The sequence below is a fragment of the Corvus hawaiiensis genome, chromosome 6 (assembly GCF_020740725.1).
Source record: "Corvus hawaiiensis isolate bCorHaw1 chromosome 6, bCorHaw1.pri.cur, whole genome shotgun sequence".
In the NCBI taxonomy this organism is placed as follows: Eukaryota; Metazoa; Chordata; class Aves; order Passeriformes; family Corvidae; genus Corvus; species Corvus hawaiiensis.
In genome coordinates, this window is record NC_063218.1 from 44,906,761 (window position 1) to 44,920,577 (window position 13,817).

Genomic DNA, 13,817 nt, shown 5'->3' on the forward strand with positions numbered 1-13,817 from the left:
CCTCCTTCTGGAGGTGTCTGTAACTTCAGCTCATCCGCAGCAGCCGGGATGGCTCATATAATGAGATATCTGCATTTCTCTTTCTCCCCCCTCTCAAACATCTTTCTTTACATAAGGAAAGCTGCTTTCTCCCTTCTGAGCACTGAGCCAATAAACCCATCACAAAAGGCATCTGTTGCCAGAGTCCAGAAAGGGTTAAGGCAGCAGTTGGAGAGGTTTGGGGTGACGTGTGCTTCTGGACGCCTGAGAAGTCTCTTGAAGGTAGTTCCCCTCTGGTGAGGATGGGAGCGTGCTGAGGTCTGAAATCCGAGATCCCTCGCAGCCTGGAGCTGGTGAGGTCCCAGTAAAAGCTGTTTGCCTGCTTTCCCTTCCTGAGCAGTCACACCGCTGCACTGGCCTGGGCAGCATGGAGCGAGCACCCTGGACACTTGTAGGACTCACTCTTCTCCAGCTCCTGCTCATCTCCTGCTTGCCAAGAGGTACTGTAAGAGAGCGTGTGCGTTCCCGGCATGGGCGAATGAGTCCCTTTCCTTCAGTGTGGTCAGAGGGGTTTCATCTCATGCGCTGTCATGGGAAGCAGAGAGATCTGCGGGGACAGCAATAATAGAAGGGGCTCTGCTTTATGTATTTTTTTTCTTGCCAGCATGGAGAGTGTGTGTGTGTGTGTGTAGGTTTACCCAGGAATGATTTTCAGGCAAACTTAATAGCCTTAAAAAGAAACAACTGGCTGAATTTGTTTGCCAATGGCCATTAAAAAAAAGGTATGCAATCACTTTGCTTATTACTCCTTTTATTTTCTCAACACTCAGTGCTACGGAAATGATGATAAAAAGAGGCATTTAAGTCTCTGAATTGTAAAGCGTAATTTGTTTACTTTGGCAAGACGAGATTTTCCTCTCCAGCCCCAACACCAAGAATGAAGGCAAGGGAGAAAAAAAGTGAAGGAAAAAAAGAAAACAAAACCCACACATTGTTTCCAATCTGGGATTTAGTTCTGCCAATATTATTCTTTCGAAGGGGAAGCCTTGTTAAAGCAGAACGATCTTTTTCATACTCAAGCCCCATCCCACTTTCTGCTGAACCAGCATGTATTATCTTGATAAGGTTGAGCAAAAAGCATTTACTGTTGAGCGCAAATTTGCTGTAGTTATGGCCACGAACCCGGGCTGTTTACACCTGGAGGTGTCTGGACCTGCTTGCAGCAGCCAGCTGTCAGCATCGTGGGCTGCTTTCTTGGGAGCTGCAGCCCTAAGGACTGGGAGGTGAGGTGCCCTGAAGTCACCCACCCTTGAAGCTGCTGCATATTTTGGCACTGCTGACTCCTCTTACCAGGGGACCTGTCAGATCGGCAGGCACTCGGATCTCAGTGACTGTAAAGAATTGGTGTCAAGGATGGTGGTTCAGAGCCCCCCTCACGAGGGGCCCTGGCAGAGGGTCTGCCTCTGCAGTGCCCTCCCCTGCTGACCCCTGAGGACGCAGGGAACAGGTGATGATCAGGGGTGTCTGCCCACCAGGCGGGCCACCAGCGCCTGGAGCCGTGCTGGGAGGCTGGCCTCCTGCCAAAGCTCCCCCTGGGTCGCAAGCACAGAGAGCTTCTCCCTACCTCTGGGCCACGTGCACGGACTTGTCCCTGCAGTGGCCTGTCCCTCAGACATGTGCCAGCTTGCACACTGGCCAAGCGAGGTGGCTCCATGGCATGTGCTGGAGTGGCACAGAACTAGCCCTGTCAGTGGCAGAGCATCCCCATGGCTGTCAGGCAGCTGGGTGGGCATAAACCCCTCCTGCTGCAGGGGCAGCACATCTTTCTCGTGGCAAGAATCTGGTCCACAGAGTAATCCAGCACCGAGTCCCCCCAGCAGCAGGGATGAGGGGAGGCAGGAGGAAGGACAACGATGGGCAGTGGGACACAAGGTCTGTGGGGCTGTGAGCTTTGGAGGGAGGGCGCTGGTTGCCCCAACACCCACTCCTCATGCACCAGGAGCAACGTGAGAAGAGCCTGTGGGACACATGGGTGTGAGCCATCCCCTCTCCCCCTGCCCTTCCTTGCCATGCCTCCCCTGCCCTGGTGCTGGTAGTGGAGCAGCTGGTGGCACTTGCCCAGCTGGCAGCATGAGGGGGCCAGGAGCTCCCCTGCAGCCACAGCAGGAGGGGCTCTCAGATACAGGGGAGCGACTCAGAAGTGCAGTGGCCTTAACATGTCAGGGCAGGTTGGAAAACAGCATTTTGTCTCCTCCTCACAGATGTATCCAATTTTTATCCATATTTATCACACCCAGTTGCACACGGCCTGCCTCGAGAGCTGGGGGCAGGAGTCAGGGCGGTCTGGGAATTTATTTTTTGGAATAAACTTGGAGTGCAAGTGACTCATGTTTCCTTAAAAATATATGTGTGGTTTTGTGTGTTTCTGCCTATCTAAACCCTTCCCAACCTCTCTTCCCCTCCCCCTCCAGCCTCTGTCTAGAGAAGTGAAGGCCAGATGCACTCAGACACATCCAGATGCATTCAATCTTACCAAATGGGTTACTTCAGTTCACAAGTTTAGGCTTCTAGCATGGACAAAGGGAAAGGGACTTGCTTTTTATTTTGGAAAAAAAGCTGGGGTTACTTGCTTTTGACCCTGAGGCCTCTTTAAGTAGCTCCCAGGTGTCACTGCAAGCCTGCCAGTGCCCAGGATTTTTCTCTCCACCAGCCCTGAAGGACCCCTCACCACCATAGGATGATGAAGTTGTCAGCAGCAGGACCTGCCTTGGGCATGTGGATGCTCCTCTCCCTCCTGCAAGACCAGGGACATGGTGAGGGGCAAACTGGAAGGAAGGTCACAGGGCAGGGAGGCAAGAGATCAGCAGGGACAGAGGCCTGGCAGACTGAGGGCATCTTCAGTCCTTGGTTAGGGCTGGACTACACACTCCAGGGGAGATGTAAGGACTAAAATTTGAGGAGAGTTGCCACTGTCTGTGTGGACTGTTTCTATCTGGACAACATTAACTGTGAACAAGTTGTCAACATGTTGCAGGTCTCACGCCATTACAAGAGAAGCCCTCAAGACAGGTCCAGCACCACTCCTCTACGTTTAGGACACGAGGACATTCTCATGTTATATGGTCATGAATTTCAATGCAGCAGCTGCTTCTTCTCTGCATATTTCCAAACATTCTCCTCTATTGCAGAAGTCTAACCTCATCAACTCTGTCACTAACTCAAAAGTTCTACGTTCATTACTTGTTCCTGTTCCTTGTCTTGCAGCACAGAGAAAACAAATTCTCTTCATGGTCATACTAGTACAATTTTTCTGCCCAGAATAAGATCTTGTCCCAGAAAGAATCAAAGCCTAAAGGGTAATGTGGCAACCTCTGAGTTTTAGCCTTAACCTGGCTATTTCTTCCTGTCACAGCTTTTCTCAGATGAAGCCACAAGGCCACAGCACCAATAATAAAATCACAAATGTCAGGTCATAAATACAGAGAAGAAACTAAAGAAGGGGGATATTTAAAAAGGACAGTCAAATTAGTGTGCATTTATTAAGATTCCACTTAGTATTGTATATTTCCTCCTGTGTTCTCCCACTGGGTTTGATTTTTTTTAAATAGAAATCCTTTCTTTCTGCCTCTCCCCACTTGCCACTTTGTGAAAGCACACACTACTGGCAGAAAAGGATGCTAACTGACTCTGTAGAAGCAGAAGTCTAATTATTCAGCAAAGGTCTCTGACCATAAAGTAAGCACAATGAGTAAAACTAAAACATGGATGTATTTTAGCTCCTCTTTCAATTAGCCCAGCTGCTGAAAAGAGTAATAGGTACATAATTTCTAAAGAGAAGCAAGTGATTTTAGAGACAGCATCATCTCTTTCATCCTCTTAACACATCAAATAGACAAATAGACATAATTTGCACAGTAGTTTATCTGAGGCAAAAAGGTTAACAATAAAGACCCGCACTTCCTTTATTATTGAGGGTTTGGGGTACATCATGTTCCAAGACCCCCAGTAAGAGTCTCTTAAAGGGAACATCCCTCTTCCCTTCCAAGGTCTCTTCCTCTTGGCCTTACTGAAATCAAGTGGAGAATTTTACTATTCATCCCAATGGAGCCACAGTTTCGGCCAGCGTTGTGCTCAGAGCATTTCCTGTTGTTAATGTCCACACACCTGATTCCTGTGGGGTGAGGCCCAGCTGCACAATGGCAGAAGAGCCAAGTGAGAAAGGAGCAGAAAAATGAGATGGACCTAAGGAAAGAGTAAGCTGCTACCAGGGTTCATCTCTGTTGAAGCTGTTTTTTCTTTAATGACAAAGCTTCCTTTCAGAACTATTACATGGCCAAACATTCCCTACTAACAGCCTTGAGAAACTGCTCCTTCAAATTCAACTGCTTGTTTCTTTGGCAGAAGACAGTAGTTGTTGTTGAGCAGCATGCTGAAAAATTAAGTTGAAATCAAATACAAAGGGGCATGTTCTCACCTGTGGAACATGAACTGGTTAAACAATCACTTTGAAAAAGTCATCCTCTATGGACTCAAATTCCACAGATGTATCTGTATCTCCTCTTACTGACACTACACAGTTACTGCAAATGACACTTTTCAAAGCAACTTGAAATAATATTTCTTTGAGCTTAAGTAGTGTTTACCAATGTACTGATGGATAAATTGAGGCATGGAAGGAGAACCTTTGCAGGATAACAGAATGGAATTGTGGGATAGGAAGTTCTCCCCAAGGACAGAGATGGCAAACTAGTTTTCTGCTCACACTAGTCTGATCCCTCCACATAGCAGCTACTGTCAGCACAAATACAGGGAGTGGGAATGGGAAGTCAGGGAGAGGAGAGAGAAAAATATCCCATCTCAGCAGCAGCACAGGCTTATATCATCTTAAAGTGACTGTACTCTAAAAAAATTCTCATTCTTCCAAAGAAGTGGCAGACACAAGAGATAATTGGTATAAGTGGGCTTGCTTCAATTCACCTTGGTTCTTAGCTATACAATTTTCCCAGATCTCAGATCTTTGGAGCAGAAATCCCTTTGTATTTTATGAGGTATCTATGATGTACAAATTCACTATGGCAAAAGATTAGTCAGCTCATGCTGACATTTTACCATGATGAGCTGCCTGACCCACCCCTGAGGCAGCAATGTGTTTCTGAATCTGCTCCTGAATCACCAAAGCTTTAAGCCTGATCTCAGCCCTGGGGATGAGGGGAGGCAGCAGCATCACCAAGGTGAATTGTTGTTGGACTGACACTTGCCAACAAGGCAGACATTGCCTGGGAGCATCGACTCCTACTGCTGTCCTTCAAAATCCATCACTGACAGCCTCTAGGATCTGACGTGTGCTGTAGGGATTAGGAGGTCTTGCTAGGTGCAGATGTCAATGGCAAGCATGAAAGTATTGCCATCTGAATCTGAAAATGTTGATCTCCCACCTCACAGTCCTCCTCAGGCTGGACCCAAAGCATCTGGTGAAGTGTTGTGTTGGGCTGTGCCAAGCTCCTGAGCCAAGCAGGTCTTCCCTCCAGCACACGCCCTGGACATTTGTGTGCTTTCCCAACACAGGCATTTCTTGCTTGGTTTCCATGGTCTTGACCTGCTTCTATGTGAGCTGTTTATGTCTGGATTTAATGGGCTTTTCTTCCATCATTAAAATCTCATAAATTAATCCACTGTTTATTTGCCTGTCCAGAGTCTTATTTGTTCTTTGCAGCTAAATATTTTGCATGGGTTGTCAAGCAGCTTCTCCCAGCTTGTCCAAAAATCAAAGACACAGTCACTGCCTGCAAGCCAGACTGCCTGCTTGGAAGATTATCAAAGTAAAGCTCACAAAACACCCCACAATTATCTCTGCCACAGCTGGCTGAGGCCTCGCTTTCAGTATTTTACTCAGTCAATAAATCTTCCCCCACTTTTCTCTGCCTCATTCTCTTCTGTTTTGGGGTGATAATGACCAAGTGTGTGGGGGGGGAGCTGCCAATGGTTACCCATCCCCAAACACACAAGTAGGAGCAGGGTTATGCCTCTGCCTCCCTGGAGCACAGGCTGAGCTCAGCCACACAAACAAACATTGATTACACACATAAGTGGCTCTGTGCATATCCCTCTTAAACTTCTGAGGCAAAGGTTTTATTTGCCTTTTTTTTTGGTAGCCCAGAGACAAAACAAAAGGAATCCTGCCATTATTAAAGGGGTGCAGAAAGTCTTCAATCAAATTTCTTTAAAGAATATCTTCTACAGAACCTCAAAATAATAGATTCCATGATTTCTGTGAAGAAAATCCTAGAAGGGCAACTTTAAAAAAATCTCAAATCCACATATTTCCTTGGCGAGGCTATATGAATTGCCCAAACTGCAGAAACCGAGAACCTGAAAGGGAATTAAATTGTCAGTAAATCAAAAGACAGTTTATTTTCATTGTCTAAGTTGAGACAAAGGCAAGAAGTGAGCAAACAGCATTTCTAGGTGGCAGCAAGTATATTTTTACAATTCTTTAAGCAGAGATCTGCTGCTCCCTTCTTAACACTAAATATTACCTCAAGGTCAACTTATTCTACAAATGCACACATTTGATCCACCAAGAATAAGTATGGCCTCTGGTTTTTGGCTCTGTTGTGTACACAAGCTCTTCATATAAAAATAAATATGCATATGCTCACATTCACACTCTCTACACACACACAAACACATGTGTAATATTTTAGGGAAGAATAGAGAACTTGGGTTGAAAGGGACATGGTCCAGCACATCTTGGTGCTAACTTGCAAGTTAAGTTGTGTTGCTCACAGCCTTATCTTGCCAGGGTTTGAGTTCCTGCAAGGATGGAGACATTCCTTTGTCACCCCAATGTAACTTTGCCTGTGAATATTTGGATCATTTTACAGACAGAAATTTCTTGGATAATATAGCCACTTTATTAATAAACTTTAGCAATCTTGAGATAAATTAGATTTCTAGCTTGAGTTAGAAAAGATGAGAATTTGAAGGAAGCCTTAGAAAATCTCTGAGTGTTGGGTAGTTATTTATTAGTCAGACTTTGGAGAGTACTGCTTCAGCAAGAAGTGAGACCCTCACTGCATACACCAGAGACACAGCTATTGTCTGTCTTGTATGGCAAGATGTACCAAACTGAGTGTCAGTTCTACTGAGATAATTAGATGCGTGTAATTAATTTTCCCTGGAATCTGAATCAGATACAATTCATAAATAAAAGGCTTAATTAAAAGAGAATAATAGCCATAGGTTAAGAAGTCCCAGCTTGGCCAGGTTGATTGACTGCCGTTCTGGGAATTAGAAGGCATGAATTTAATTCCTGACTCTGCTATTGTTTTTCTCTGGGACCTTGAGCAAAGTCACTTCACCTCCCTCGTGCTTCATTTTCCCATCTGGAAAGAGGACTTTGTAAAGCATGTCAAGATCTACAGACAAAAGGGTCTATAACTGCTGAACACTAAGGTTATTTCAATGCAAGATTCCACTACGGGAATAAAGAATTTTAGAACCTTATTGACATCTGACAGAAGCAGCTTTTTCTTTTTGGAATGATTGTAGGCACAGAGAGGGGGGATGGAAATGTTTCAGCGCAAACAGCAGCCTCATTCCTAAAGTTCGAGCAGCAGTGGACTCTCCCTGGTTGGTACACCAGGCATAAGGGAAAGGCTCAGTTCTGAGGAGCACAAAGGGCTGCATTTCATTTCCCAGCCAAAGGGGATAAAAAAAAAAGAAGAAACAGTTTGGTGGTCCTTTTTATATAGAGTCAGTAAAAATCATTAGGGGAGAAGATAAGCTTCCGGGAACCAGGCATGAGGTCATGAAGAGTCAAGTGAGACAGAGCAGCAAGGCTCAGTGGTAGGGAGCTGCAGCAGGCGCAGTAATTAGGTTATCAGCAACAATGAAACAAAAAACAGTTGTGTGAGAAGAGAGCCAGGTACAGGCACCGATGGGAGTGCTCCACCTTAGAGATGTATGGCTTGTTTCTTGTTTCATGACAAGGCAACCCTGTTTCAGAGTTTAATACACAAGGAAAAAGGTTGTTACCTAACCACAATTAAAAAAAAAAAAAAAAAAAAAAAAAAGAAAGAAAGAAAAAAGAGGAGGATAGAAGGGGAAAAAAGATCTAGTCTCATTATGTTTCCTTCATGTCTCATCTTTCTAGTCTGCTCTCTCTTTTTACTATCAAACTCCATGAAAGCAGTCATCAGGGCTGTCAGCTGGTTAGAAGGCATGCTGACAGCTCTGTGCACTCCTTAGATCTCTCTTTGTAGGATTTAGACAGCACACTGGTGGGGAAAGACAGGATCTGCACTTATTGTGGCAGTCCTGAGTCACAGTCTGAGGTTGTTTCTTAAAAGGGTACTTCCAGAATAGCTTAAATATCATATGAGGTTATGCTAAATAATAGAAAGATGTTACCATATTAGAAATGCCAGGCAAAATGAACCTTTAAAAATAACGAAAAATCTTGTTTCCTCTGGCAGTGAAGTCAAATGTAACAACATGCGCTTCTGAGTGAAAATAGGGAGTGAAACCAGCTAAAATCCAACTTTAAAAGTGGCCTTTCCTGGTGGGCCCCCTAGTTTTCAAAAATAGCAAATTCACAAGCAGAAATACAACCAGAACATGCTATCATAGTTTAAATAATCTAAACTACATATGATGCTGTAAAGCAGTCCTGCAATCTGAAGAAACGTTCTCATGTGATGTCATCCTCTGTGGATTTTTAAAGCTGTTTTCCTCACCACAGAAGTCGGAAGGCCTTGCAGAGAAAGTGAACATATTCCTTCCCTCTGGTCTGTTTGCAAAACTCCTGCATGTTCTTTAGGCACCCAAACCATGCTGACATTTCAGGCTCATGTTACCACATAGTTTGGGTTCTTCTGGGCCCAAGACCTTGGCCAGCCTCATGCCATCCATGATCTGACAAATCACTGGATAATAGATCCTGCCAGTCCTCACCAGATAATGGATTACTTCCGTGTGTCCTCCTCTCTGTTCTCTGCAGAGTACACAGTGATCAATGAAAACTGCCCAGGAGCTGAGTGGAATATCATGTGTCGGGAATGCTGCGAATATGACCAAATCGAGTGCATCTGCCCAGGACAGAAACAAAGAGTGGGCTACACCATTCCCTGCTGCAGGAATGAGGAGAACGAGTGTGACTCCTGTTTAATCCACCCAGGTATGTTTATGGCTGTCCTGCATTCACAGCAAATCTTTGGCCATGACATCATGGCAGATGCTGAGCAGGGCAGTGGTGAGCAGGCACATCTCACTGAGGCATGGGATTGTCTTGCATTTCCTCAGGAACTTCATCTGCCACTCTGCTGACAGCAGCAAGACACTTGGTAAGGTTCCCCCAAAGCGGGTAACATCACTGCCCAAAAAGAAATAACACACTTTCTACCAGCAGTGTTGTCCTCAGGATGTCTTGGGCAGGCTTGGGAGCTGCCAAAGGGTGACATGGTTGCTGGCTTCACACCAAGAGTGTTTTGGTGGTGCTCTGGGATGAGTTGCATCCCCAAAGCAAGAAAGCAGAGACAACTTGGAGGTCCCACTAGTAAAGAGGAAAAAGAAAAGTGAAAGGTGAGAGGAGGAGAGAGCAGGAGGAGCTAGGACCAGTTTAGAAGTCATCAGAATCATTTGGGCTGGGCCCGAGTGGCACCATCACACGCATTCAGACTCCTGAGAGAGGCATTTACAGTTGGAGCAATGAGATTTAGAGGTTTGGGCAAGTCGGACCGGGACTTTGGTTCCAAATCTCACAGTCTGAGCTGCCTAGGGCATGGCAGTTGGGTATGGTTCCAGTGGGGAAGCTGTCAGCACCACAGCAGTCACTAATGTCATTGGCATTTTCTGTGGAAAAGACAGAGAGGCTGCTCCTCTTCCTGAAGGACAATCCACCTTGGCTTTCATCTAACACAGTGGCGCTCTTTCTAGGCTGCACCATCTTTGAGAACTGCAAGTCCTGTCGCAATGGCTCCTGGGGAGGGACACTTGACGACTTCTACATCAAGGGTATCTACTGTGCAGAGTGCAGAGCCGGCTGGTACGGAGGGGACTGCATGAGTAAGTGTCCTACACGGGCAGGGAGGGATGCTGGGACAGGGAGTGGTGGGACAGAGCCAGCGCCATGCTGTGCCTTTGCAGCTATTCCTGTACTCTTGCAAAGGGCACAAGCAGGAGAGGGCAAACACAACCAGGCAGACAGCAGATCTACAATTAGGAAAACTTCTCTCCCAGTGCTTCTCTGAGAGGAATTGGACTGGGCCCCATGTCGTTAAGAACCCTACTAAATGTCTGGTTTGGTTTGGTTTATTTTAAAACTTTAACTACCCTGACTCCAGAAATGTTCTGTAATCTGCATTTCTTGGACGCAATTCATCACAGCCCCAGAGCATAAGAATAAACCTTTACAAGGCCAACAGCTTTATCAAAGAGCTTACCCTCTATCCTCCTTCAACCCCTGCTAGCCCCAAGGAAGTCCCATTGTTTCCTCCCTTTGTCACACATCTTCAACACACTCCAAGGCACCTCTAGAAAACACTGTCTTGCAACTTCTGACTCCATCATGACCATGAGTGTTTCAGGCCCTCGTAGCAATATCTAAAGGTTTTGTTCCTGATGGTGTGCAAAAGCTCCTGCTTTTTAGTTTTGCTAAGTTGTTAATCCCAATTCTGTCTTTCAATAATGAATTCCATCAGCGAATAGTATAGTGTTTAAGACTGGTATTTCCTTTACCAATTTCCCACCAGTGAAGGTGTAGCTCTCTCAAAATTTTTATTGACAGTCTCTTTGTTCATATTTATCTGGAAGGGATGAAAGCAGAGTCTGCTTTCCCTACTCTGTTCTGTCCATTGTGCTACATACCTTAGGTACCTTACCTAATGTCCTGTTAGTCATTCATTTTAAAGCAACAATTTAACTTGCTTTCACAACATTGCCCATGACCATTCAGGAGGTGAAAGCATATGAAATAAAATCATTGCTTCAAACAGCAGAATGAGCTTTGTCTCAGCAAAAGAGCTAACAGAGTCAGCAACAGAGCTAACTCAACCTTAAAGCTTTGGAAGTTGATAAACTTCTTCCCTTGCTGTTTATGGTGTGATTTCTGAGAGCACTTTAAAGTCCCATTTGCTCTAAGTCAATGTTAGAGCTTCTCTGGAATTTTCTTAAAAGCAGAGCCAAGAAAGAGTCATTAACTCATCTAATTTTTCCTCTATCTGCCTGAGTATATTGGTTGCCTACCATATATTTCAGTCTATTCTTCATACTTGAAGAAAATACGCCTTCATACAGAGGTCTATTTGGACTTTTTTTGCAGTACTGAAATTTTGGACAGCTTTGTCTTATAGTGTTTTTCTTACTATTTGCACTTTTAAGGGAACCAGTGTGACACTCAGATCTGGACTCTTTCATGTGATTCTGTGGTACTTGAGAGGTAGGGTAGGAAGGTCAGATAGTGCTGTTGTTGTCCCTTCCACTCTTAAAGTGGGGACACCGAGGATAGGTGTGACTCCGGCACATCCTGAGCTCCCCTTTTGTGGCTCTCATGGCTATCTCAATTCTGGTCTTGATGGTAGGCTTAGGCATGCAGAGACTGCATGTCTGGAAAGCAGCCTATAACCATGATGGGTGCTGGACTGCGGGCTCACAGCGGTGTGGCTTTGGGTCTGGAGGGTGGCCAGTAAGTAGCCTTTGAATGCCAGCAGGCACTGGCTGCTGGAGCCGTGGATGTGCTAACACATCACAGCTGGGAGAACACAGGAGGAGGCATCTCTCTTTGGTACCTGCACACGGCATCGCAGCTGAAACTTTGCAGCCAGCCTTGGGTACCTCGCCAGCGGCAGAGGGCAAGTAAATCCCAGAATTACAAGCAGTCGCCACCACGGTAATGGCGGGATGTAATCTGCCTACTTCGTCCTACATTGCCAATGCCAGAGCTGCCGGGGCTCGGCCCGGCCCCTCGGGCAGAGCGGGAGGCGCGGGCGGGCGGCAGCTCCCGGCTCCCGGCGGGGCGGCCCGCGGAGGGAGCGCCGGGCTCTGTCTCCCTCTCGTGGGGCCGGCGGGCGCTGCGCGGTGCTGCGGCTCCGGCGCCGGGCCCGACCGGGAGGGCGAGCACCGCTCCGGCCGCGTCCCTGCGCTGCCGGGCCGTGCTGGGGCTGCGGGCGCCGCGTCCTGCGGCCACCGCCCCGGCCGGCCGCGGGCCCCGCCGGCACCGGCGCCTCACGGGCGGTAGGTGGCGGCCGGGGGCCCCGCAGGAGGCCGCGCCGTGAGGCCCCGTCATCCCGGGGGAGAGGCGCGAGGAGGGGAGTGCGGGCATGCGGAGGATCCTGCGAGCAGGATCAGTGCCTGTTTAACACTGCCCGGCGGGGGAGCTGAATGCAGGGTCTGGGTACCCCCGGGAGAGCAATGAGGCCTGGCCCCGGGGCAGCGCTCGAGGGGCTGAGTGCGTTCACCAGCGCAGGGCGAGCCCCCGGGAGAGATTTGTGGGAACTGCCAGCAAAAGCAATGATGATGGAGGGCCGTGGCAAGGAAGAAGTACCATGGGATGGCTCATGGGTCTGTCCGGTTTGTAGTATCCACTGGCATAGCTGGAAGTGTGGGCATGGCTGAAAACCCACCAAAGGACACCAGACCATTTGGTAAAACGATAAATTATATAGGTTAGGTCAAAGGAGTGTTATTAGGAGATAAACACGCTGATTAGATTTATTTGGGTGCTAGGGCGTTTCCTAATGGGACTTCTATTGGATTGAATTATCATGACCTAAAAGGCACATCAGGTGTCATCAGAAGAAAACCAGCCCTGCCGAACCCTTTCCCCTGTACCATGCACTCCAACAGCTTTTGTCAACCCCCAGTTGTAATGTCACTTTAAGGCACATGCTCCATCAAAGCAGGGGAGAAAGTGGTGTTTTCTAACAGCTGTCCTCAGCTCTGCTGTCCAGATGTGGACCTTCTGCCAGACAACAGTATTTGTGGTTTCTGAAACTTTGTGAACATCAGTGTTTCACATAATACTGGTGACCAACAACCAACAGGAAGCAGCAAGTTGTGACAAGTGACAGCTGCCTTCCCATATCAGCCTGTTTCTGAATAGCAGTAACTTTTCTACTGTCTTTCTCCTCTGTTCAGTCATCTCGACCTTTGAAGGAGCCTCACATCTAAGATGCAGCACTCAAACAGAAGATAATGAGTTCTTACCAGAGGTCATCTCAGGACCTCTCCCTCCATCGACCCATGGGTCTCTGTGGGCTACAACTCAGAGGTCTCCTGAATTTTTTTATTCTCTGTTAGTAACAAGCCTTGGAGGAAATCTTACTGTGGCCCTGAAAGCTGCCTTTTTTTCAGGAACAGGAACGGAACAAGGATGCTGATACTCTGCCAAAGTGGTTTATTTTTTTGTAAATGAGGCAGAATTTGCCAGCATTTGTGTTTATGATGTAAATTATTTTTGAGAGCTTTCCAGGTCTCCCGCAGATTTAGAATAGGAAAAGAAAAGACTCTTTTTGATCAATGTATGATTGAACTGTTGGTCTGGGGAGTCAGCCTAACTTCTGCTAGAAGGGCTGGAGATTTAAGAGCACAGATTCGATGTGATCGCAAAGGTGCTTCGTGCAGAGACGGGTGGGAGCAAACCTGAGAACGTTCTTTTGGAGAGGGTCACTGAATGGCTCCTCTTTAGTCTCTGGACCACCTGCTTTGCTGGCCAAACCTACTTCCTCGGTGCCAGTGTTCAGAGAGTTCAGGCTGTACCACGGCAAACAGAGAAGTGTGTTTAGTATGCCATACATACAAGTATCTCTTTGCACCAGTTCTTTGGCTTTCCTTTGTTAAAG

At 46.9% G+C, this 13,817-nt stretch overlaps 1 protein-coding gene across 3 annotated transcripts in view; it reads left to right on the plus strand.

Annotated features, from left to right (window-relative positions):
- The first annotated feature begins 276 nt into the window (after positions 1-276).
- PAMR1 (peptidase domain containing associated with muscle regeneration 1) overlaps positions 277-13,817 on the plus strand; it is a 56,000-nt gene continuing 42,459 nt past the window's right edge. For all 3 annotated transcript variants that reach the window (XM_048308273.1, XM_048308274.1, XM_048308275.1), the window contains exons 1-3: positions 277-479; positions 8,981-9,157; positions 9,916-10,044. In XM_048308273.1, coding sequence (XP_048164230.1) covers positions 407-479; positions 8,981-9,157; positions 9,916-10,044 — 379 coding nt within the window. In that variant the 5' untranslated portion in view covers positions 277-406. The remainder of the gene's footprint in view (positions 480-8,980; positions 9,158-9,915; positions 10,045-13,817) is intronic.